The sequence below is a fragment of the Thunnus maccoyii genome, chromosome 13, assembly GCF_910596095.1.
Source record: "Thunnus maccoyii chromosome 13, fThuMac1.1, whole genome shotgun sequence".
Taxonomy (NCBI): domain Eukaryota; kingdom Metazoa; phylum Chordata; class Actinopteri; order Scombriformes; family Scombridae; genus Thunnus; species Thunnus maccoyii.
Window position 1 is genome coordinate 12469356 of NC_056545.1, and position 25730 is coordinate 12495085.

A 25730-nucleotide genomic window follows, 5' to 3' on the forward strand; every position below is an offset into this window, starting at 1 on the left:
ATATTGAAGTCAGTTCAATAACAAGCCAGGAACTAATGCAAATATGCCAGCACAGGATCAGCATGCTGAACAAGCTACAGACAAAGGCAAGTTTGTGCAAGACTAATAGATCATCTCCAAATAAGTTGGGGAGATCTGAAGTTGGGCATTCATTATTGTATATTTGACCAGGCTCTATATACTCTACATAACCACCTACTATATAGTAACATTTTTCCCTTAACATAACAAATATAAATATTATTTAAATATAAATATTTATCTCAGCACTCCTTGCACTCTTCACTTCTTTGCACTATTTGTATCATGTTTATAGTTCACAGAAACCGTTTCACCTGTTTATAGACATTCCTTGTATATCTTTCTGAAGTTTGTTGTGTTGTGTGTGTCAATACATAAAGAGCCACTAAACTGGAGTCAAACTCCTTGTATGCGTTAACATACTTGGCCAATAAAGATGATTCTGATTCTGATTTTGAATGTCTCTCTCCAGGTTGACCAGGCAAAAAAAGACTATTCTTTATCGAGAGCTGGATTATTTTTTGAACAAACTAATAAATGAAAAACACCTTTACAGTGCCACTGAGGTATTTGATAAGTTGTTTAAAAGAGGATGACAAATGCCCCAGACTCTGCTTGCTGATGTTACTGTATTGCGCTAAAATGTTAATGCTTTAGAAAGGGACTTAAACAAGGCTTTAAATTTCTTCCTATAATGTTCTGCTTTTGATCTCCTCAAGAAAGTTCAGCAAATCTTAACCACTGTTACTATTTACCACTAATAAACCTCACTGATATGCATAAAAACTCTCACATACTGAGGGAGACTAAATCATCCAAGAATTCACAACAACCTCAGTCTTTCTTTTAATACATGATACTAGTAGTCAAATGTTGAAGATATTTTTAGAAAGCTTTGGAGTGGCCTTCTTCCTGTTCATGTGAAATACCTGTCAAGCAAATATGTCAATTTTTAATAACCGTGAACTTTTGTCTTAGGCTGAACATTATTAGTTCTGTTCTTAGACTTTAGGCCTTTCTGGCTTTTCACCTAGTCTTAACTTAAACCCAACTAGACATCTTGGATTCAACTTGGACTGAACAGAAAGAATTTGATTACAGTCCTACATTTTGAATGAGGTGATTTAATAAGGAAATCCATGCCACAAGAGTACAAATCCATTTCATTCACTTAATGTCAGTTTCCCCTATTCTAACTGCACACTGTTTGTTCATCTATCTCCATAAAATAAAACATGTTTTCCTGGAAGTCTGCTATTTAATTACAATCGGGGACCTTCTCTTTGTCTGAATAGTACAAGGGATGACAAATATTGCCTGGCTGCATAGTAAGATATCACTGCAGGCAGGTCTCCACAAGCAGCCGTCAGCTTACATAAAACATGGCACACTTTGGGCCAGCGTTGACTTCTCATTGCAAGCTGGCAGGGTATGTGCTCTAAAGTCCTGACCACACAAACTGCTTCACTTCTATTAGACTAGAGTCCCATAAACTGTTCTAATGTGCCAAAGATTTGGAGAAGGTCCAAACGTATTCACTGTCTAATAGCTTGTGTGTGTGCGCACTGCATGTGTAAAGGCAGTTTTTTATGGTGTGGTGCAATGTTGTAGGATAGCAACCTGACCCAACACACCCTTTTGCATTATTGCTGGTAAAAGTACACAAACTAAAATCATGCTTTAGGGTTGGACGTAAGATGCAAGTATACGCAAATGACTTGAGGTACTTTTGAGCTACAGTTAGTCTTGAAAAAACTAAGACAGCACTGATCAGCTCGCAATGCTGCCTATCTACTTTCACCATTAGTGTTTTCAGGTGTGTGGTGTGTTTATATGTGTGTGTTCCTCCAATGTTTCACTTGACCGGACGATCCAATTAACCTTTTGGTGCTTCCCTCTCTGTTTTGTATAAACACCCAGAGGACAACAGCTGATTTATGAGGACGGAGTGAAAGACTGGAAATAAAATTTAAAAAAGAGCTAGGTGATTGCATTCTTTGCCTTCCCCATACACACGGCAGGCAGTCAGCCCATTTATTCTGATGAAGGTGAAGGAGGACAGAGCTCTGAAATGCGTCCTTGACATTCATAATAGCACTCCAGACATATTTAAAAGACAAACTAAAGAGCAAGTTATCACCTGTAACTGGGCCAAATGGAACCACCAGTCAGATTTCTTTAATGAATAATGATGAGCACTGAGGGGGAGAGATACCTATTAAGAGGTATATGTGATCCATTGAAACAGGAGAAACCAACCTAAAATTGAGTTTGAATTCATATTTAAACATAGTTGGGGTTTTTTGTTTTTTTAAACACTGGTAGTAAAAAAAACATCTGAAGTGCATAGTGCCTAAATTATAAATGATCTGGTCTGTAAAAGTGATTTGAGCAAATCAAACCTCAGTTAAGTTTTCCACTGTCTCTTGAACAGTATTCGTTTGCTACTGCTTTTATAGGATAGGTGTCTCATTTTGGAACAAAACCTTTTCATGTATAATTACTGTATTTAATGTTTCTAATGCCTCACCTGTGGAGACCCATCAGATCCCTGGTCCTTGGTCTTTCTAGCGAGCCTTTTCTTCTTCTTATGAAGCGGTTTGGACTCCAGGATCATTTCCTCCAGCTCAAATGTAGGATCACAGTTTAGTCTCCGCCTCTGTGAAGTCACATACACATACAGGCATTCATGTAAAAAAAAAACAGGGTTAAATATTGAATCAAGTCGATGAAAAATTTAGAGACCTGCCACAACATATAAGTACACTGAATGCCAAGTCTACACTTGAAGTAGTAATCTCTGAGATTCTCATGGTTTTGATTTTGGCAACACTTTTGATCATAGTCAATTATTGTTGAGATGTTTCTTCACTACACTAAGTCAGTATAGACTATTCTAAAGCTAAAATACAATACAAAGTTGAAAATACAAAGTTTTTAACATTTGTATGTGCCACATAACTTTTTGTTGGAAGGGCCTTTGACAGAAGCATGTAAGGGCAGTAAGGGCTTCATGAACTGTGTATCAGTTATGTGTTATAGTGGTGCATACAAAACATGATGATGTATGTGTCAATGTTGGAATTATTACTTAAAGATAAAACATGAAGAGCAACAATTAGCATCTAGCATCACTGAACACCTGGCATTTGCATCCCATAAAAGGATGTGCAATGATTAAACTTGAAGTTTTATACAGTATGATATGATACAATACAGGATTACATAATTTACGTTTTTATTCTACAGGAAGGATCGAGACTCAAATGAGAGCAAATCATTAAATACACTGAGTGCTTGGAAGTTAGGAAACAAAACATAAGGGCTGAGTTCTCCCTTCATGTTCAAACATTAATAGTCTGTAGGGGACTAAAGAAAGGAAAGGCCTGTAATTAGATAGAGAGACACTGTCAATTCCCCATCGATCCTCTGTGTTTTTCCTCTGCTGTGCCAGCCTTGCCGCTGGGGACACCCGCTGCTCTGCAGTCGCTGTGGACTTTTACTGGAATTAGATAAAGTCATTTAGTCATCTATTCACTTAGAGCAGTCATTATTCTGCATTCATTCAGCTCTGGTACAAAGCAATGACTGTTACTGTCAGTTTGCCACTAAAACAATACAGGATAGTTTTTGTATTGCTTAATCGTTGCATCGTTGTGAGTGACAAGTCAAGAGACAGCTATGGTTATTATATCTGTCATTACTGTACCCCAATCAATCTATCATGCCTGTAAAAGCTAACAGATTAACTCCATTGTTACAGTATTTTCAGAGGAATTATAGATCCAGTTTGATTAAAATACTCCAATGACAGCTCCTTGCAGTTGTACGGGACTGAGTCAAGTTAACTGTTAGGAAGCATGTAGACTCTTGAGCATGGTAGGTTCTCTTTTCTCCTGTAGATTTTCCATATTTGAAACTGGGGACAGTACATCAGTGCAGCTTCTGTAACAACCTGACACCACAAAGAGAGCACAGTTCACCAGCTTGCCAACCAAAAAGCTGGAATTGCTGCCTAATATTATTACATGCAACCACTCTCTCCATTCAACTCATCATAATCATCCAGAGACCACCTGTAGAGCTGCAGGTAGACATGCAGAGGCTTTCTTTGCCTTTGTCTATATGTAAGAGGCATGCACAAGTGTGTGCTACTTTGTCCTACTCTACATCTGTACAGTCTGACTGGGTGTCTACACACTCAGTGGGAGATCCAGCTCAGCCCAGCAGGGGGCGATGTCTACAGCTTTAAAAGAAAGGATTAGGTGACGAGTGGGTTGTTCTGGCTTCATCTTTTCCCTTGAATGTTTTCCCCATAGGGGAAGTACTGGTGTGGGAAAAGGTATGGGGAAGCGACAGAGGGAAGAAGAGGTTTCAGGGATGGACAGTTTTTTTATTCTGGAGTGTTTAAAAGGACCAAATTCATGTTATTATACTCTCTTACCATACTCATGGTAATGCTGTAAGGTAGTTTGGATTAAAGCATGCACAGATGGCTTAATCACCATATGGTATACTTTCTTTTTTTTAATTAATTATCATTTTGTTTATAAAACATTGGACATTGTGGTGGATCAGAGAAAGTGTGGTGGATCTGATTAGCGACACAATAAAACAGGACAATGTCAGAAAAAACATGTTCTTCTATTCAGATATGAACATTTTGTTGGTTAGTATACTGAGGCAGTGCTCAGTTTATTTCTGATACTCACATTGGGAATAAAGCCTGGAGGAAGCTGTTTGCTGAGCACAGCATCCCAGTTGACGTCTGACATGTAGTCCAGATCCTGTAGCTCTGCTAGACAGGAAATGCGCTTCTGGACATCTATGCACAGCAACTGAAGGGGACAAAATGATTAGAGTAAGAAAAATTGTCCATTGGGAGGCATGGTTGAAAAGTTGGAAGCAGAGTCCTACTGAGAGACGAGCACATTTACTTTTAAAGGTCTGTCTATGAATGAGGATATAGGGACAAAGTAGTTGGAGTTAGGAGATATTGAGGAAAGGGTCAGGAGAGGATGGAGGGAGAAGGAGATAAAGAGTGACAGAAAGAGGGGACAGAAAGAGAGGTAAAGAAAATGAGATGCATATAGGTGATGAGGAGAATTCAGCGGGTTGTGAAGTGTGAAGGATAAAGGACGAATATATTGAGCATGGATTTCTCCCCTAACATTCTCTTTACATCTTTCACTCTCTCTTGCTCACACACACACACACACACACACACACACACACACACACACACACACACACACACACACACACCACACACACACTCCCTTTCCCTCCCTCACACATACAGATTTACACATGCGACTGGAATGCCAATGAGGTACAAAGAGTCTGAGCACGAAGCAATGCAACAGTTTGACTGCAGTGGATCGCTGCCAAGACAAAACCCAAATGCTACAGCAACAGTGTATCTATTGGCTTTGCAAGAGGCTTAATAGCACATAGAGGAATAGACTTCTTGTGACAGTTAATTATGGATTGACTTTTGAGATTAGAATATGCCAGTTACATTAAATGTCAAAAATGTACATCTTAATTATAGTAATTGAGAAATGTTATGAGTAGTCTTAATTTTTCAATACCAAGGTATTGCTCTTTGTTCTTGCACTTTGTGAGATCCTGTTGACTTTGTACCTTACATATTTTTATGTAGCAGTGTAACAGTTAATGATTCACTGTTCTTCACTAACAACACAAGTTTCTGTTTTTGAATATTGATTGTACGTGAATATGATTATAATTCTAAAGCTGCACTACATGCTACAAGATTTTCAGGTACAAATAAACTCCTTGTATACAAATTAGGGCTGTAAGAATGAAAGTCACCCCCTAATTAAGATTCTTTAGATGCACCCTATTTAGCCAAATGAAGTGCTGGTGTCAATCATGAATAATTGTCTGCCCACAGGAAATATTGAATTCAAACCTACCAGAACAATGCAAACTATCTCCTACAAAATAGCAAGTGGTCCATCACGAAAAGCTAGCCTTGCCAACATTAGATCTTTTGCCTGCCTTGTCTGATATATATTAATAACATTTCATATTACATTGGAGAATTGGGGTTTTGAAGTTAAATTTTGCCATCAGGCAGTTGGCAAGTGCAGGTGGAAATAAATGACTTCTACAGTACATTCGGGAGGTGTGGTGGACCTAATTCAAAAAAAAAAAAAAACATCTGTTGTACAAGGTGACACTCAACCACCCACATTTGAGAAAGGTTTGGCATGCATTCAAATCTCGCAGCAGAGTTACTTCAGATCCTTAGCACTGGTAAGTGCTACTGTTAGATGGAATGCACATGATGCCACTGTACATGAATGATACCATGCTCACTACACAGCAGCCTATATGAAACAGTGTGCTTCCCCCACTGAGCATTCACATGAGGCAAAACATCCAAAACACTGCCAAGATTTCTAAACAAAGAGTAGCTGGTGAAATTAATTGCCAAAATAGAACAAGAGACAATTAAAGCACAAGTCTCCTTTTACAGACCCTTGAAAGATAAAGAGAAGAGAAGCAACATGAAGCAATACTTTTTGGGGACTGTGTAACATTAACTAACCAAGCACACAGAAGCATGTAATGAAATGAAAATAAAAAATTCAAATCTGTGCAAGAAATGAGGGCAGATGTACCGTTTTTATGTTACCCCCTCAGGCTTAGTTCAGAGTAGCGTTAACATCCTAGATGTCAAGCTATACACATATACGTGTCTCAGGAACCTCTGTTTTGGCACATAATGTAATTCAAAGACCAGTAGTTGTATGGATCTTGGTTTCTGATGACAGTATTTCATCATTACCTGTTTATGGTGGGCATGGTTCGTTTTGCCACTCAGTAGTGTTGTATCATGTGAAAAAGGTGACATAAATGCATTATGCCTGTGCATCTCCTTTACCTTTCTGAGAAGAGACTTCATTTCCAAAGACCAGGCTGCTGGGTAGCTTGGATGGACCTTGTGAAATGTCTGAAGGATCTCATTAGCCGGAGTACTGGATCTCATCACATATGGTCTCTGAAACAGGGAGATGAGAAGAGTGTTACAGGAAATTTGTATTCACAGTCATGCACTGCCTGGAGGAGTTTTTTTGATAAAGTATGTGTCTTAAAGTATGTTCCGCAATTGGCCTTCTCCACTGTCTCTCTTCCTCTTGTGCTTACCTTCTGTGACCCCATTATCTGCACTGATGGGGACCAATGATAGAGGAAACAAAGAATAAGGGACTATTCTCAAAACACAACTTCGACTCTCTGAGACACACACTGAGAGGGCTTTCTCTGGGTCAGAAAACAAAGCAAAGCCTGTTGAGAGTTCTTCACACCTGTCTGTCTTCATCCTATGGGGTGGAGAAACTTCTTTCATTTCAGATGGAGACTGGCACAGCGACAAGACACAGACAGATCAGGGTGGTTGGACGTGGACAGTCCTTGTTTGCCCTGTTTCTCCCAGATCATTTGTTTATGGAAGAGCAAAGGCATAAATGGGCAAATATTCTCTTTTTGACTAATACTTTCAATGTCATTTTTGCTTTGTCTGCTGGTTTGCAGCGAAAAGAAATGGGAAAAATGAAATAGAAATGGGAGCGACATGCAACCTAGATGGATGCCTCGCCATTCTTCATTTTTATTAGTCTCTTTCAGATGCATGATAGCAATTATATTCCAATTCTGCAGATGTTACCCATACAGGGCGCTCACAAGGTGTCAGATAACCACTGATATATTGTTTTGGAGTCAGATGTTCAAAACTCAGATGGTGGATAAGGCAGAAATTGGCTCGTTTATTGCAATATGTTTACATTATTTTGTAGATTTGCCATGAAGTCTCTGTTTGCCTTCTCCAGGGTTGTTTCCTTTAATTTAGAAAAATGGAGGCTAGAGGAACAGAAACTAAGTTAGAGTGATTGATTTGTGATTCTGGAGAGATGCTGAGTTGCCTGGACCTGCATCTGCAACCAGTGGTTAGGCCCAGCAGGAAAGCATGGCTAGTGAGAAAGGAGTTTAACAGTCTGAGAGTAAAGCATGAATGAAATAAGATGTGGTCGGAGCCTAAGAGGGCGATACGATTAAGTAAAAGCTGAGAAGGGATCGAAAGGTGCCTGGAGCTGGATAATAGTGAGCTAGCTCTCCATTTTCAACAGCAAAATAATTCTGCACACCCAACAGGCCAGTTTTCAATGCCCTGAGACTGGTTTATGCTTTATAGATGGTCTTGAAATGTGGCTGTCACAGAATAGTGTAGGAGAAAGCCCCCGGGAGACAGGGGGATGAAGTGAAAATGAATTGTCTGGGAGAAGGTGAGGGTGGTGTGCAGAGAGACGGGTGAAAGAAAGTCTTGGAGAGGGTTTACATACTGTCAATGACAGGGATTATAGAGGAATTTCCAAAAAAGAGAGAAATGGGGCTAACTTCTTTGTCACTTACACACCAATTTCTTGGTGTGTAAATGTGTGCTCAGCAATCTTCTCCTGAATGAGTGAAGGTTAAGGAGTACTTGAAAAGCACAGGGCACACTTTTGAGGTAAGAGAGAAGATTTAAGGCATTTTGGTACAGGTAAGATGTCGATTTGATGTCAGAAAGATGACAAAACATTTCAGGTTTTGAGGGAAAAATAAAGCTTGAGAGTGGACTTAAGATATTTCAGTTTGGGTAAGTTGGGTCAGAAAAAGGACAAAATGCATTTAAATGCATTTAAATAATGATGTCACAGTTTATGGAGAAGTGTGAGAGGGAGTGCATGGAAATGTCTAAAAACAGGAAAGGATTTCAGGGACAAATTATGACAGCTCCAGATCAGTTTCAGGTGTTCTGGGTCCTTGTCAGTATAGACAGTTATTGTAGTTTGTGTATTCATCATCCTGAAATATGAGAGGAAATTCTACAGCTGCAGCCAAGAGGCTGCTGTCAGCTCAGACACAGCCAGATATATTAAGGAGATTGAGTGAAAACATTACGTCCTGTGTTTATTTCCATGACATCAGAAATAAACTCCTCCAGATGGGACCAGCAAAAAATTAAATAAATAATATTTTAGAAAATCTATTTCAATTATATGGCTCTCGAAATAACTAAATTATATTTTCTTATTCTCCTCCAGCGATTTGTCTCACACCGTGACTAAACATTTAAACATCTTCCCCAGTAAGGTCATCTTAAATGTAAAATTCAATTATAGCTTCTGCCTCCTTTTGTTTTTTGGAGGCTGAGGACTTGCTGTATTTCTGCTTTCCTACTGACTGTAGTTCTAGCACACTCTTGTTGGTGTCATATGTATTATTCACTGCAATAAAGTGTGCCAGGCCATGCTAAAGCGAGCTGAGATGTGGACATGGTGATGGTGCTCTGTGTGTGCCTACGTTACCTGTCCTCTTAGTAGCTCGTAGGCTGTGATACCCAGCGACCACCAGTCAACAGAGAAGGAGTAGCCAGGGTGGGACCCCTCGAAGATCTGAAAAAGCTCAGGAGCTGACAGACAGAAAAATAAGTACAACAAAATTAAAAGTGTGGTGCCTAGGTTAGAAACAGACTTTGGTGTGTTAGTATATTTTCATCTCTTGAATTCATGGTTCTCATCATTTTTGTTTTGGGGACAGTTTATCTCAAATATAACCCTTTTCAGACATGGAAAATATAGCTAGCTTCATCCATAAAGGAGACTACACCCTCTTCTTACAGTGAAACCCTATATAAGTTTTCTCATTTATTAGATGGCAAATTCTGCTGCCTATTTCCATTCATTCAGCATGGATAAAACTGAAATTGTAGGGAAGGAGACTAGATGTTGGATGTGTCACAGAAATGTTACAAGGTCCCACTCAGTCAGATTGCTGTTGCAACTTTATGTTAAAGGTTATTCAGGTATGAGAACAACATGTAAAATCTCACAAAAGGGGCTTGTGAAACACTGTACGAGCTGCTTATACATTTCAAATTTGTTGTTACGTCTTCCGAATTGTGAGAAACTGGCAATAGGCTTTACTGAAAAGGATTGTATCATTTTCCACATTGAGCCCATAACCAGCCCAGTTTCACACTTAACTGCCAAGTTTTTGTTGTTGCTTCTGTGATGAAAAGCATTTCACACACATACACACACACACACTCACACACACGCACTCCTCTCCTTTGTGGCAGGTTTGCGCTGCCTTTTCACTAAGGAAGAAAAGTGCAGTTTATCTACTGAAGCTTCTGAGAGAGGGTTTTTTTTCTTTTTCCCAGAAGACCAATGAGTTTCTGTTACACCACAGAGTATTTGCCAGAAAACTTGTCACACATGAACATAAACGCGCATCTTATAATGACAGAAACAGGCACACACACACACACACACACACACAAACACAGGCTGCCTTGTCATTCATATTCCCCAGAAATCCTGTTAGTTCCTATCAGATCTCTAAGGAACTGAATCTACATGGATCTGTACTGGATCGCTACTGTAATAATGAGTCATGAGGAGGACACTTGCAGCTGTGCTGAAAAGGATAAATGTTGGTTTCTAAATGCAGTATTACTGTAAGTTATGTCACAAAATTTCTGTGAATTAAAGCTCCTAGTTTCAAAATGGTTTTCTCTAGATGCTGTTTGAGATCCCCAGCATTAAAGTTGCCTTGTGAAATACTGGTCAAAAATGTATTTTCTTACCCATGTATGGCTTGGTCCCAGCGATGGACGTTGCTTTTAGGTCTTCCTTTACAATGGCTGCGATGTTGAAGTCCGTTAGATGAACGTGTCCTGTAGAATAGAGATTATTTTGTTTATAATACATGTTTACTGTGTATCACTTGTGTGAAACCTAAGCTCTGTTTAAAACATCAGTCTTAACTGTTTCCCCTTAAAGTTTAAGCTTTTGGAATTAAATTAAATCAGCCTACAGATAGCAGATATCCTACTTTGTATGCTGCTTAAAGTATGTAAATGTTGGATATGCAAATATGAGGGATTTTAATATACAGTGTAACTGAAACACTGAAATAATGCTCTCTAATAATGTAATCATAATGCTCTTACATTTCAATTATTAAAAGGTATCAAAAGCTAATTAACTGAGGCTTCATTGATTGAATTTTATGTTATTAAATTGTGATTGAGCTAGAAGAGCTTCCTGGGTATTTTAGCGGCAATCTCGCTGGTTTCCAATGTCAAACCATTGACCTGTTTCTCACTGTGCCGCAAGATGGCCGAGAGTCTTTGCCATGCACACTGAGCACACGCTAATGAGCTGATGGTACAGTATATGTGTGTGCCTGTGTGTGTCATACAGACTGACAGAGCAAGACAGAGCAAAAGAGTATTTGTCGCATGAATGAATGTCCCCTGTAAACCTAGAAGCACATACAGTAAGATCACACATGCACAAACGCACATAGCCATACTGTTCACACATAAAATAAAAAGGTAGAATATTTTATCACACACAGAGATAACTGTGTGAATATAAAGGAGGCAGGAGCTGGCCAGTCAAAGACAATTTATTTACACAAAGACATTGGTCCTTAAAGATAAGTGAACTGCCAGAAATAATCTGTCCATGTAAGAAAAAAAAACAAACTACCATCTCGCTTGTTCTCCTTTTACTGGTTTTTCTTTACCTTCTCTATCGCTGCAGTGCTCTCCTCTTTCAGTTTTTTTTATTCTGTCTGCCTTTTTATTATCCCCCTCTCTTCTCTTTTGCTTTTTGCCTCTTGTATCTTCCTCTATCCTCTTCTCATTATTCAAGTTTTACTTTTCTTCTTCCTCAAAAAAAGCCCCCATCTTTTTACTATTTTATGCTCTGGCTTCTCTAGCTCTCTATGTCCTTTGCTGTTTGAAATGTGCTCACATACTATGTTCAAAGCCGTGGTGCATGAGTGTAGATGTGTAGTGATGCAGAGGGGGGAGATCGGGCGGTGCTTTGCCCATATACAAGGACCGATTGTTAATGCAGTCTGATGACTGTGACAGAGGTGCAGCAGGACTGACTCAGACTTTAAGTGGAGCTTGAGTAAGAGTGGAGCTCCTTTCATTGTTTTTTTTTTTTCATATTTAATGATGCCTCCTGCCTCTGTCACATACTTATCTCTCTTCTATCTTTTCTGTCTTCATCTCTCTTAGCTTTGCAGAAGACAGATTTAGGACAGGAGTTTTATGGTAGCCAGCGGGAAGAAACAGACAGCCATTATCAAAATGTTGGGCTGCTGGGCCAATAGTCCCTAGAAGCAAAAAATAGATCTTGAATAGACATGCTTTGAACACTCAGATTGAAACCTCTTTGGTGTACTGAGTGTAAGGAGTAGTGCAGCCTCTTGGGGCAAATAGCAAAGGCTTTTACACTGATGGGTTTGCTTCAGTATTAGTAATTGTTCATTTTTCAATTTGAAATATTCAGAGTTGACAAGTGTTGTTGGGACATTTGTTTGTTCAGTCGCAGAGCAGATATGCCACTGAGTCAGCTGTCAAAAGACACAAACATGAGTTGAGTCTTAGTCAGAGAGAGATTAAATTAAAATCAATGTTTTTTTCCGAAAATGTACATACGTTGCTTTTGGGTAACAAAGTTTTTTCACCACACTGGTGTCTTTTATTTTAAAGTAGCATTTCCTGGTGTAGACGATAAGCAAGAGTCTGCTGTGGCAGAATATAATAAAATGTCTGAACATTAGCTAGCTGATGCACCTTTTAAGTATTGTTTTTTCCTTTTCAGCAAAGTCATTTTTAATGCCCTGTTCCTGTTCCTTGCTTAGCATGTTGACATGTTACGCTGTAGATAAAAGAAGTTTTTTTTAAGCCCAAATATGCCTGAATTAACTCTGTTGCAATGCTTTTAATATAATTGTTTTTTTTAAAGCTTTAATGATGGTTTCTCGTAGCATGTTCTTGTTTCGGGTTAAGCTGCTATTGCACTGTTTTTGAAATGGCCACTTCGCCCACTCTGATCATGTGTTTGCACTCATTGAAGGGAAAATTACAGTTTGTTAAAATAATACATGTAGTTCAGAGTGATACCATTCCTTTAAATTCAAATAAAATCTCTTGATCTAAAATCTGTAGTCAGTCAGTGAAATTAACCCCCATTTGTCTCCAGTCAAACTATTCCCTACCTGTGTGAGTGTTAAAATCTGCAGTGGCTGAACAATGGTTCAGCAGGTGGCTTAGTTATCTAATGTGTTTTGTTTGGATTAGCTGCACAACTGTTGAGATTTGATCCTTACGTTATATCACGCTGCTGCATATCTCTTCTATTTTTAATTTCTCTTTGCTTGCTGCTGCCTCAAAACAACCCCACCACCGATGAGAACTACATAACACATACAGTACTGTACAGACAGAAATGAATTTGCCAGTGGTCCCCTTATGGATTTCTGTGGGCCACTTTAAGTATCCACATTTAGGCTTTTGAGCACTTCTACATGAACTTTATGTACAATATTTATGTAATATCACTCAAACTAAACTGGCCTGTTTCACAAAGCAAGAGTAATGTAACCACAGATGTTCTCCTTGACACAATTTACAAACTCCTGTTAAGAGTCAGAATTAATGCATAATTCCATATCCAATCAATTGTTTTCTCTGGGTTCCCTCTCTGTTTCTCCATGGTAACCCCATCCTTTAACCAGAGGTCTACCAATAAATTTGATTTGATAGAACATCATGTGAATGTGACAGCGTTCTTTGTAATTGTTAGTTGACAATGAAGATGTGTATGAAATTGAAATGTTTACAGCTGCTCATCATCATATCACAATACATTTTCAGTATATCTCAACACTTCTCCTTCTCTGTAGCACTACCAGCATCCAGGACCTCATCTGTCTCAGCAATGGTGGTCACAACCTATTTTCAATATATAAACTCACTTATTACATTAAAAAATGTTTGAGCCACGGCAGGGCTTTACGCTAGATTATCATATATTAGAAATAATAAAGTAATTAATATGTATCATCTCATTGTTGAATTAATCCCCATGAAAACTGGAACATGAACATTAGTAACAAGAGCCAATTTGACATAGTGGACAAACCGTGGAATTACAATGTCACGTCAATGTGACGTCTGTAAATCAGCAGATACGTTTTTTTGAGCGTTACAACCACCACGAAATGATTCATTTCGCTATCAGAATTTAATCCATTTGGTCCAATCACATTTCTAAAGTCTAGTAGAGCCATGCAGTTGAATTGTTTTATCCCCATTCAAGTTAGCCAGAGGGCTAAACCGTAAGTTAGCAGTCTCGGCTGGCAGAAGTCTCTAGTGAGCATGCTCCATGGGCACATTGGGCCCATAGAGTGTGCACCATGGATGTATAAAGAAAACTGGATACAGCATCGAAGGTGGGGCCCCGTTCATTCCTATGAAAGTTGCTCAGTGGCGCATGAAGCCAAAAAAGTTTGACTTCCGTATATAAAATTACCCGGGATTATTGGGCCCACAGAGCAAGCGCACTAGTGACTTTCGCCAGCCAAGCCGGCTACTTCTGGTTTAGCCCTCCGGCTAACTTGAATGGGGATAAAACAATTCAATCGTGCGGCTCTTTCAGGCTTTCGAAATGTGATTGGACCGAACGGATCAAATTCTGATAGTGAGACGAGTCATTTTGCGGGTGTTGTGATGCTCAAAAAAATGTATTTTTGGGCCCAATAGCGGCGTGACGTTGTAATTACACGGTTTGGCCGCTATGTCAAATTGGCTTCACAGCCCGGCGCTGTTCCTGGGGGCTTGGTGTGCACAGTATGTTTTCAAGAAGTGGCTTTTTTGGCTTCATGCGCCACTGAGCAACTTTCATAGGAATTAACAGGGCGTCGCCCCTGATGCTGTATCCAGTTCTCTTTATACATCCACGGCCTAAACACTATTGTATTTGATTTAAAACCCATAATACCATAATGAACAAGAGGCACTTGCCAAATCATAATGATGAATTAAGCATCATAAAAGTTTAAGTATTTCCAATCATGCCGATTTGATCATCAATTAAGTTAATGAATACTGTACTTAGCCAATTTTTCTATGGGGTCATGCTTGTCTACACACAACACATCAATTGATATCATTTCTGCATCTCAAAACTGTAAGCACTTAACGTAGCTACACTCACATCCGTTTCCCTGATTAAGGAGAATGAATGATGCAAACTTGTGCAACAAGATACACCAAAACCAAAATCTGTTGTGTAAACTTTAAGCTTCTATAATTGTGATATCTTCTCTTTTTTTTAAGGCAAGATTGCTTGTTGGCACAGACAAAAAGACACACAGACACCAACATGACAACATAATGACATGTACAACAGGACAGGAAATAACATTTAATGCACTGTCAATACCATTAGCTTGCATGTGTATATTGACTTTATAAGTTTTTAATATGAACTTAATGATTCTGTTTCCCTGAAAACTCAAACTGGTTTAACTCATCAAGAAAGTACCTACTTAAAGTCCCATGAGTATTGATGTGGCATGTATATGCTCCAGTGCTTTTTTGTGTTTGGGAGAGGAGGAGAGACCTGTGGTTTCTCTCACACTATGCCTTTAATGTACTGTCTGCTTTCATTGCATGTTTGCGTCTTCACAATAATATAGGCAACAGCCTTCTTAGAGCTCCTCTCAATATCCTGAGGCTATGCTGTTTAACAAAGTGACAGCACACGTGCATGAGTAAATTGTTTTTCTCTATATGAAGCAGCTCCCAGAGGAACACAGGAGAAACAGGTCGGTTCCAGCTTGCAAAATTGACGTGGTGTGCAAAAATCAAACAGCCCTCTGCCCCCTTCTGATACCTCATGTTGTGTTAGACTTCAGTGGAGAGTTAAACTACCGGTCTGCACTGAAAAACAGTGTGAGTAGAATGCATGAGGGAGAGAGAAGATGGGAGGGAGAGAGATTGAATTTGAAAGGACACACACGCTGCTGCCTCTTTCTTTCTCCTCCCTCAATCTCTCCTTTTATCCCTCTCATTTTTATCTCTCTTCTTCCCATGTCATCTTCTCTCTTTGCCTACCCAATTTTTCTGCCTCTGACAAATCTTTCTTTTCCAGAAATGTTTGCTCATCACTTTCCTCCTTTATGTCTTATCCTCGTAGTTCTCCCTGTTTGTCTCTTTCGTCCTCTTGATTGTCTCTCTCTTAACTCTTTCTCTCTCTCTCTCTCTCTCTCTTTGTCTGCTTCCAGTGTGTAGCGACAGCAGGGCTGCCATCCCACATATCCCCTTAGCTCCCTTGAGCAGCTGCCCGGTGCCCTCTGAGATCTCAGTTTTGTGGTTTTGTGTGCGTTTATGTATGTGTGCACATTATATGACCAAAAGTATGTGGACATTTTTAAGCTCATTTGAGTTGTGCTCAAGCTTTACTCGGATCTTGTGAGCCTGACGAAATCTGTATTATGTCTACTGTTTGTACAGCAGATGAACAGTTAAATCAGGGTGCAGGTCACAATTTGAGGTTGCATATGTACCATACTGCAGCATCATGTTTATTTGAGAATGTTTGTGTGTCTCTGTGTATCATGAAGTACATTAATATTCCTCTTGATTAACATATTGATGAAAACATTACAGTCTTGTGTCTACTTGATTTATAATTCTCCTCCTCCCTCTGACTTATACACACACAATGCTCTCTCTCCCTCTTTCCTCTTCGTATGTGTGTACATGTGTGTATGCCAATTTGTGTGAAACTGAAACTGACACTAAAGCCTATAATGAGACTTAATCAGTCATTCCGAAGAGGATTTTCCTGTACAGCATCAGATCCCTCTGTTTTATTTCATCCCATAGTTCAGAGAAGAAAAACAAAGAAACACATCATGTACATATCACAGTGCTTCAACTGACTCTGGCGGTGTGGACTGAAAATAAAATGCACTTGTGCACTCACTCTCTATGCTGCATTTGTTAAAATAAATTAAGGTATGAGGTATTTTTCTTCTTTTTGCTCTAAAGCCTATCTAGGCAACAACTGTGAAACCTGCTTCTCGGTACTGCAACTCCTTTGATCTGTGCAGAAGTGATCCCAGAGGTTGGAGGTTTGGTTAAACCCCAAGTCAGAGGCAATTAACGTCTTGAATTTGGCACATTATGTCAAGTCAGGTCAACATGTGAGTCAACTGTCATGAACATACAGTATGTAAACAAAAGGGACTTTGAATTCCACCTCCACCTCGCTTCTATATAAATCAATTCTATATGAATGGATTAAAAATCTAATCAGAAAATGGATCTTACCATGTTCATCCAGTAGTATGTTGTCAGGTTTGATGTCTCTGGAAGGGGAAACACAAACACAGTACAGTGAGATTAGTATGTGTTGTTGTGTGTATGTGTTTGCGTGTATAGTGATTGGGGGGGGGGGGGAGTGGGTCAAATCAGGATCAGATAATATTTGAATGTAATTTCTGTCCAAATATTAAAAATTCTAATTCACATCATTGTTTGCAGGACAAGGAGAAGTGGGATTTGCAAAATCTGGCAGAGATTTTTGATGGTCATAGTAAAACAAAATCTGTAAAGTAATGGAATGTAAAAAAGCCAGTTTAGTATAATTTGTTATTACCTTAAACTACCTGTGTCCCTGATATTGTGAGCTTAAACATTTGGTAATCCAATCCCCAAGAAGCCCAGTGTAGTCATGGTTTGTGTGTGTGCAGCTGAGTGTGACAGAACAGACAGTGAACAGACAGAATCTGGGCTGCTGTACTGACCTTCACTCTGCTTGCTTCAGATCAGCTCTACTCATTTTTATGAGGACATTTTCTCATGACTCCAAACAGATTTTCACCAACTAATTAGTATGAGACTACATCACGGTGTTGTGTCTGTGGTGTGAAATAACAGGATTGGTAATTTGTTGAACAACTAGTTTATAAAATGTTTGCCGTCCGTATGGTCAAAGTAGGAGGTAGGAGATGAGAGGTTTCAGTTGCCTAAAGTTAACTATAAGTTAGTTCATTTGGAATGATGTAACATTTTGTATCATACCTCCAACTTTTATCCAAATTAGACTGGTTGTGTAAAAAGCACAAACATTTATCAAAATCAGACCAGTCAGTGTCAGACTGAGATGACATGATGTCACATTCAGAACAAACATTTGCATAAGTTTTGGTCCCATAGGAGAGAGTCCTTTAAAAATATGCTTCAAAGTAATAATCTACAAGTTACTTGATTTAAGTTGGTTGTTCTGATTTTGAAAACTTCTTTAGTAATGAGTACAAATGGCTTTGCTGTCTGTGCATTGCACTTCCCACAGTTCACCTGTAAATAAAACAGTGTGGGTAGTATTCCGATGTCTTATTTACTGCTGATGACGTTTGCGTTTCTGTAGGTGGCACTCTCCTCTTTGTCTGTTCTGCCATTGAGGTTACATTGCTCATATTAATTACCCAGTTCTCCTTCTACTTATTCTAAACAAACCACAGAGCATTTGTTTCTGGAAATGACCTACGCAAAACTAGATGAATAGATAAAAGATTTCTGAAACTGATTATAGGTCGACTTACTATTGTGTTCAACAATTTCGCCTCAGTGAAGGACAAAAATGGACATACAACACCTCCGACTGAAACTTTAAAATGGCACTCTGTCACACCAGTGTATGCCAGGTGTGTGATGAAAACAAATGAATGTCAAATACATTTGAGGGGGAGGAAGGGACAGCAGGTTAAGCTGTGGGAGTAGCTGAGACACCTGAGAAGAGGAACAGGTGTAGACTGAGGCTCTTCCCAAACTCATTGCTCCTGCTTGTTATTCATCTTCCTTTGCATTTTCTGTTTTACTACAATTTTCAAGCAGATGTTTATTCCGCTGCACCTATTTTTCTATTTTTTATGCCATGTAAATCCAAATGACACATTGTTCTGGAAGACGCATCTGTTCGTGGAAGCAGTAAACTAACTGTACACTAAAAGATGTGTTGGATCGGGTCTTAAGACTTCAAAGATTTAAAAGATTTTATGAGGAAATGTAGTACAAAATTATAAAATGATTCCTATATATTACATTTTATTGAATACAGTGAAAACTGGCCATATTTTTTCTGTAAATGCAATTTTATACTTTCATGGAAATTTCTGTAATTTATTTTTTCTTTTTGGTAGAAAACAGTACTCAACAAAGTTAACTACTGAAGTATTTTGATGTTGATGAAAATGAGCCACATTCAGCCACTCATGCCTTCTTTGTTGTTGCGATTACACACATGATAAATGCACACTTCCAAATCACTTCACTTCTCATGAGTGTAAAGAACTCGGGATGAATAAATACTCATCACCATAAAAAGTGAATGTTATGGAGAGGAGAATGGACTCAACAGAACAACAGATTTCAGTCTATACAATCCCAAATTGTTAGACAGTGACATAAAGGCACCAGTAAAAATACCGAGGTCCCTGATGACAGTCAGATACTTCAAAGAACAGTTCAGTGACCGATGATGTCCCTCCTGGCCATTTTTTTAAATTCAAAGCCAAATTATTCTCTTCTCTTCTTTCATTTTCACTGATCTTTATCTGTCCTTGAAACTGTCACCTCTCTTTCTTTCATAACACAACATTATCAGACCTCCAAATATCATATGTGCTTATACATTTTTTGCATTTGACCTTTTTGGTCCCTACCACTGCCTACCAATACACACAGAAACATAGCCTCTCTACACACAGACAAGGCATGCGCAACCACACAAACTTGCAGTCTTTGACGGTGTCAGATTTGGATAATTACCATTCTCTCTTAAGATGTGCAAGTTCTTTTTTTTTCATCTCAACAGTCCATTTTCTTTATGCATGTGTGTGGCTGCAGACCTAAAGAGTGGAAGGGTACAGTGTGTTCTCAGCATCTCTCTGTTCTCGTCTCTGGAACGGCAAGACGATATTCAATATTCAGTGCCCTTCTCAAATGTTCCAGCACTTCATTTTCAGGGTTACCACATCCTCAAATTGACATAAACATTACAGAATGAAGACATTTAAGAAGTACCTATTGTGTGTACGTTAGCGGGGATGGCGAAATCAAGATGCTATTCTTAAGTGGACTCAAATGCGTGTTTTTGATTGCAGAGGTTACAATGAATGACTCCAATTACACCTACAACATTTGACCAGGGGGTCCAGGAGCGAGGGATTGTTGCATTTTCAATGACCTGTTGTTAGAGACTTCTGTTGGAACAAAATCACACACCCATACAGGTTTTCAGTGAACAAAATGGACAATTGTTCAAAAGCACGTGAAACTTTCTTGGCAGGACATTAATGTATTTTGGTGAATTACACCAAATTGAGACTGTAACACACAGATCATGTTTGCAGCAGTCTCAGCTGACAGTCAGCTCATTGTGCATCCGACAGCGAGCGTCTCCTCTAATTAAGTCTACTGCCCTGTAGGAACCCAGCATGTTTAGCATATCAAAGGCAAAGTTGACTTGTATTTTGTGTATGCGTATGTGCATGTGTGTGTGCTCCTGTGGCACATTCAACCTGTAGCATGAAGCGTGGCTCTTTGGTGCTCTGGCAGACCGCCAGGTGCGGGTGAGAAAGGTCGACCATGTTACCCTTAATTAGCTGACATTTGCCTCAAAGGCTGGCATTAGGGGAGAGAGGAGGGGCATGTGTTGCAGCTAAAAAAGCAGTCTGTAAGTGAGAACAAGGAAGCTTCTTTTATGGCTAAAGGCCACGCTGCCATTGTGAAGCCACAGGACAAGGAGGGGCCGAGACAACTGGCTCAAGAGATAAAGCAAAGCAGTAAGGCTCATTAGGAGGTTGCACATGGTAAAAGCCAAGCTGTAGAGGTGGTGGTGATGATGATGAGGGCCAAGACCGAACTGTTCCTCTGACAGTGTACATCCAAGAGCAACTTGACACCCTTTTTAGCTTGAACATGCCCCTGTCACATTTTTCAGCCTGGAGCTGTAAAGAAGTGAATTAACTGTGATATTGAATTAAGGTAATATTACCTAGTCCTGGCTAAAATTACCAAGTGACAGGATAGCTGATGTATCTTGAGTGCAAACATGCAGATTTTTCCAAAATTTTTCCCAAAACAACACTATAGGTTGTAAATTCAGTTATCAAAAACAACCTATAGTTACGTTTGAGTGACAGACACCATCTAGTGGCCATAGTAATTATGACCCGGGGAAGTGACGCTGTTCAGATGATGCCAATATGAGGTGACTTCCTTGGGGAAGTGGGTTGGGTGGATGTCTAAATAGTTAGTTAGATGGCAAAAAGTGGCAAAAGATGCTGAAGACCACTGTTTGCTTCCCGTTTCCAACTGTGAGTGTCATGTTTTCAACTGCGAGTTGGGACATTTTTAAAAAAAGTTGTAACGTGGTGTTTCCAAGACAACGACAGTTGCCACGTTTAACCACGTTTCAAGTGATCATTTTAGCCAAAACCATGATCTTTCCCTAACCCTAACCAAAGGGTTAGGGTCGTTGCCACACCACAGAACATAATTATTTTTTATCAGTGATTTGTAACGGTTTTGGAAAGCAGCATATTACGCTCCTATTTTGTTAAGCGGCATAATATGGCTGTTAAATTTGGAGGACTTGTTGGTTGTTACATGACGCTGCCATTTAAATGTTAATAGATTTAATTAATAGCATAATGAAGTAAATATATGGTAGTACTAACTCAAAAAGTGTATTTAGTGTTACATTGCTAAGTAAATAAATGAATAAATAAGCATCATGTTACAGGATGCAAAATAATGAGATTTATTTAAAACAAATGTAACAAATAGAAGAATAGATTCAGACACCCTCAATGGGCTCCGGCCTATATAAATAGGAGTTTTGCACTACAATAGTCAATAATTTATAAACTTCAGAGACTTATGAAGCCTATTCTAACAGTCACAATCAATACTCACAGTTTCTCAGTTACATCTAGATTAACAATCCATGAATTAAATTATATTTTCCTTTTATGGATGCTGACATAAAAGAATTACCAGGCAACTACTAACTAAAGTCTCTCTATCACAAATAAAGTCTTAATGGAAGTAGGTCAGACAGTTCTGTAATGATGATGTCTGGGGAAAAAGCAGTGTTAATATTCACAGGATCTTTTTTTTTTTTTGAGTCGGCATTGAAAACAAACTTCAGTGTTTTTCACCTATGGCTGTTTTTTTAATGACCTCATCGTTGCAACTACAGGAAGGTTCTGATTATGTATTTTAAAAACATCAGAAAACTGTTAAAGTTTTTTTAAACAATGTTTCACTTTTGTCCATGTTATGTATATTAGGATGTAGTGAGTTTTTGGTGGTGCTGTTTTGTCTGTTTGTCTTTTTTATTTGTATCTGTGTTGTTTCTATTACACTGCGGCCAAAAGAATCAAGTGAATTAACCCGCATAACAGTATCATCTATTTCTACAAAACAGTAAAAGAGAACACTTGAGAAAGCACGCTTACTTGACACCCACTTATTGCAACTGGTAGTCTGTCTCCTGTGTATTAGCCTTGATAACTGCTATGCAGCATCTATTAGTGCTGAGAAACAGATGGGTCTGTTGCAGCCCCGGTCACACCAATGCTGTGAAGATGGGACTGTTTGGCTAGGTGACATGTCAACCATCTGTAAGCGTTTACCACTTTGAACGGGATGCTTTCAGGGGTGACACAACAAATAGGCGTATGAGATGAAGCGGTTACACTGTTCTGTCATTTGGTTCGGATAAAATGTGGTCACAAAAAAAAAAAAAAGTTAGGAAACAGTGTTTCCCTTAGGTTGAGTGGTTTGGCCTGGCTGGGGCGGGGGGGGGGCTGTTCTCTATTCTCTGTTTAGCGTCGTCAGGTTAGGCTAACTCATTGTTGCTAATTCGGAGCTAACCCCCTTCAGTTTCCAGCAGTTGGGGAAACAACAGACAAGACTTTTCTTGGTCTTGACAAGCTGCAGCATTTATTAACTGACACACTGTAGTCTGCATATTTACTGTCAGATTGACAACTTACTAACTAACAACAACTAATGTTGAAAGTAAAGTTAGGCTTTGCTGTCTGCTTCCTGACTCATTTTTAAAGAGAGAGAGAGCACCAGTGAGAGAGAGAAAGTGAGAGCAAGAGCAGCAGTGGTCGAGCGAGCTAGAGAGTGAATGAAGAGAGGGAGTGCTGGTAGACAATGCCGGTGAATCAGATCAATAAAACGTTATTTTCTGATTGTTTCACAGAGGTTACGTTCCGGAGGACAAATAAACACACCCACACCCCCACACACCTCCGCTCAACCCTGCCACTGAACGCCGCGCCGCCTGATTTAGTCTGAATACGGCCTTACTGCTGACCTTTTCCTCTGCTCTGCTCACATTCACTGTCACTTCTCTGACGCTCACTCTCTCGCTTAACCACTCACTCACTTACATACTGCCCTATTCCTTAAAGGAGTTACGCTACCTGGAGTTTCCCAGGCAACGACACATATGTTGACTCACGTTTCGAAACAGCACTGCTCAGAGGCTCCCAGGCGCTATTGATTTCCGAATGAATGGATATTTGGCATTATTTTTGGCATTTAAAAAAAATCTTTGGCCTGGCGGGGGTTTTTGTTGGCCTGGTGGCCTGACAGGCCTGTACAATTATAGGAGAAACACTGAAACACTTAAATCAGTAAACCTCATTAGTAGTATCTGTCATTCTCATTGTCTTGTCACTGCAGTAGTAAATGAAATTGTAGCTCTTTTAGCTGCACGTTTTCCAGTCTGATTCTCAGATTTTCTGATTTATTTTTTTCCTCACCTTTTTCACATAAGAGTAAAAAGTGAAGAAAACATGATAATCCACAGCAATTTAAACATTAATTGACAACTCTGCATGAATCATTTTGCCAAAAAAAGAAGAGAGGCAGAGAGACAGGGAAGGGGGGAGATATAAAGTTGATGTATAAAATTTATAAAGATAAACTTAGAGGGAGAGAGGAGAAAGGGGTAAAAGGGATGATGTGAGGCAGAAAGGAGGAGAGGAGACAGCTTTGTCTAAGCAGAAACTGGAGGGAAGGCAGACAGCAGCTGGGATGAATTGGGAGAAACCGTTTGATACAGGACTGAGAGGGAGGAGGTAAAACTAAGCTAGTGAGCAAGACAGCTATTCATTTATTGAGTGAGAGAGATAAAGAGCTATATGAATACACTGGGGGTGGGGGGGGGGTTTGAAAGAAGAAAGAATATACAATGCTATACTGTACTGTAGGGACACTTTGAGAAAATGAAGTTGAGAGACGATGAGATGGCTTGGGCCAGAAAAGGGAGATTTAGAGAGCTAAGGGTAAATTAAAGGTAGAGAGTACAAAGTAGGGTAAAAAGGGATGACGTGATCAAAAGAAAAAGGAGGTAAAAAAAATTGGGGAATAAGGAGTGAGAGGAAGGGCTGGGAGAGCTCAGTGCAAGCTGATCCCCTCAGCTTTTCTCTCGGTTGACTTGCCCTACAAGCTATTAGCAGGATCTAATGGCCTCATTACAGCCTGCTATCAAAGGTAGAGGGGTAACTGAAACCTGTACCTGGTCATAGGATACTGCGCTGATACTAGAGTGGGCCAACACACCTGAGAACGAAGGCTTATACACACACACAGGTCACGCAACCACACTTAGATAATTCAAATAGCTCATGAAAGCATACATGCTCACGGGCATCCACCACAGAGGCCAATACGAACACACACACAACAAAGTAAGACACAGTTCCCTTCTATTAGATGTGAACTGCGAGGCAGTAAGAACACTCAGGGGATTTTCTGATAATACTGCCAGATATTCAATCACCATATGAGGATAAAAACACCAAGACACATTCTGTCTGTCTACAAATCAGTGTCCCAGTTGTCGTCTGTGAAGCGAATCCAGATATCTTTTTACTTAGGATTTTATTTTCTGCAAAACATCCATAGTTGTCAAATTTTGTCTAAACATAAACAGCTGAATAAAATCCATCCTATCTAAGAATATTTAAACAAGATTACAAATCTTACCATATTTGATGCCAGCTTTTGGGGCTTGATAGTTTTCAATACTCTTTCAGATAGGACTGAGATTTGATACCCAGCCCTTGTTTACTCTTTGTCTGGCTTTTGTGTTTTCTAGCTTTGGGCAAAAATGAAAAATGGATAGATCTTTAATTTAGAGGTTTTCCACTCTAATTCCATTAAAAAAAATCCATAGCTGCCACAGTGAAAATGGTGTTATTGGTTTTCTGGGCGTAGATTGCAGGCAGTTTAATCAGAGGCTTTTTCATGGCTCTACTTGCTTTAGTAGCTCTCTTCTCTACTCCAGAATAAAAGCAGAGAGAGCTGTTACAGAGGAGAGTAGAGGAGCTCTGGAAGCCCCAGAAAGCCCACAGCTCAGCTGCACCACACACTCAAAACAAGCAGCACACACATAAACACACATGAACACAGATATGCGGTCGCACAGTGCATAGAAATATGCATGCACAGTGGAGATGCACACAGTGTCAGAATCCCTCAGTTCTAAGTGCCCACGCCCACCAGCCATCCAAGAGCAAGTCAGACAGCCGCTTCCTTTGAACGTGAATTGAAAGCCCAACTAGACCCACAGAGGCTAACAGCTCCGCTCCACAAAAACTGCTGCATCTCTCCCTCACCCTTTCTTCTTTCTGTTGACGAAAAGCATCTCTGACCAGTGTGGGAATGGCACAGGTGTACACGTGTTTGTCGCTGTGTTGTGTCGCATATGGGTAAACACTCTGTGTGTCTA

The 25730-nt window shown here is 39.5% G+C and overlaps 1 protein-coding gene and 1 long non-coding RNA gene across 4 annotated transcripts in view; one reads left to right on the forward strand and one right to left on the reverse strand.

Annotated features, from left to right (window-relative positions):
• LOC121909737 overlaps nucleotides 1-25730 on the forward strand; it is a 62097-nt gene that overhangs the window by 12495 nt on the left and 23872 nt on the right. The window lies entirely within an intron of this gene.
• The window catches only part of stk32a (serine/threonine kinase 32A), a 77715-nt gene that overhangs the window by 10718 nt on the left and 41267 nt on the right, over nucleotides 1-25730 (reverse strand). For all 3 annotated transcript variants that reach the window (XM_042430368.1, XM_042430369.1, XM_042430370.1), the window contains 6 exons: nucleotides 17243-17280; nucleotides 10685-10774; nucleotides 9402-9505; nucleotides 6938-7054; nucleotides 4734-4859; nucleotides 2552-2680 (listed from right to left, as the gene is read on the reverse strand). In XM_042430368.1, coding sequence (XP_042286302.1) covers nucleotides 2552-2680; nucleotides 4734-4859; nucleotides 6938-7054; nucleotides 9402-9505; nucleotides 10685-10774; nucleotides 17243-17280 — 604 coding nt within the window. The remainder of the gene's footprint in view (nucleotides 1-2551; nucleotides 2681-4733; nucleotides 4860-6937; nucleotides 7055-9401; nucleotides 9506-10684; nucleotides 10775-17242; nucleotides 17281-25730) is intronic.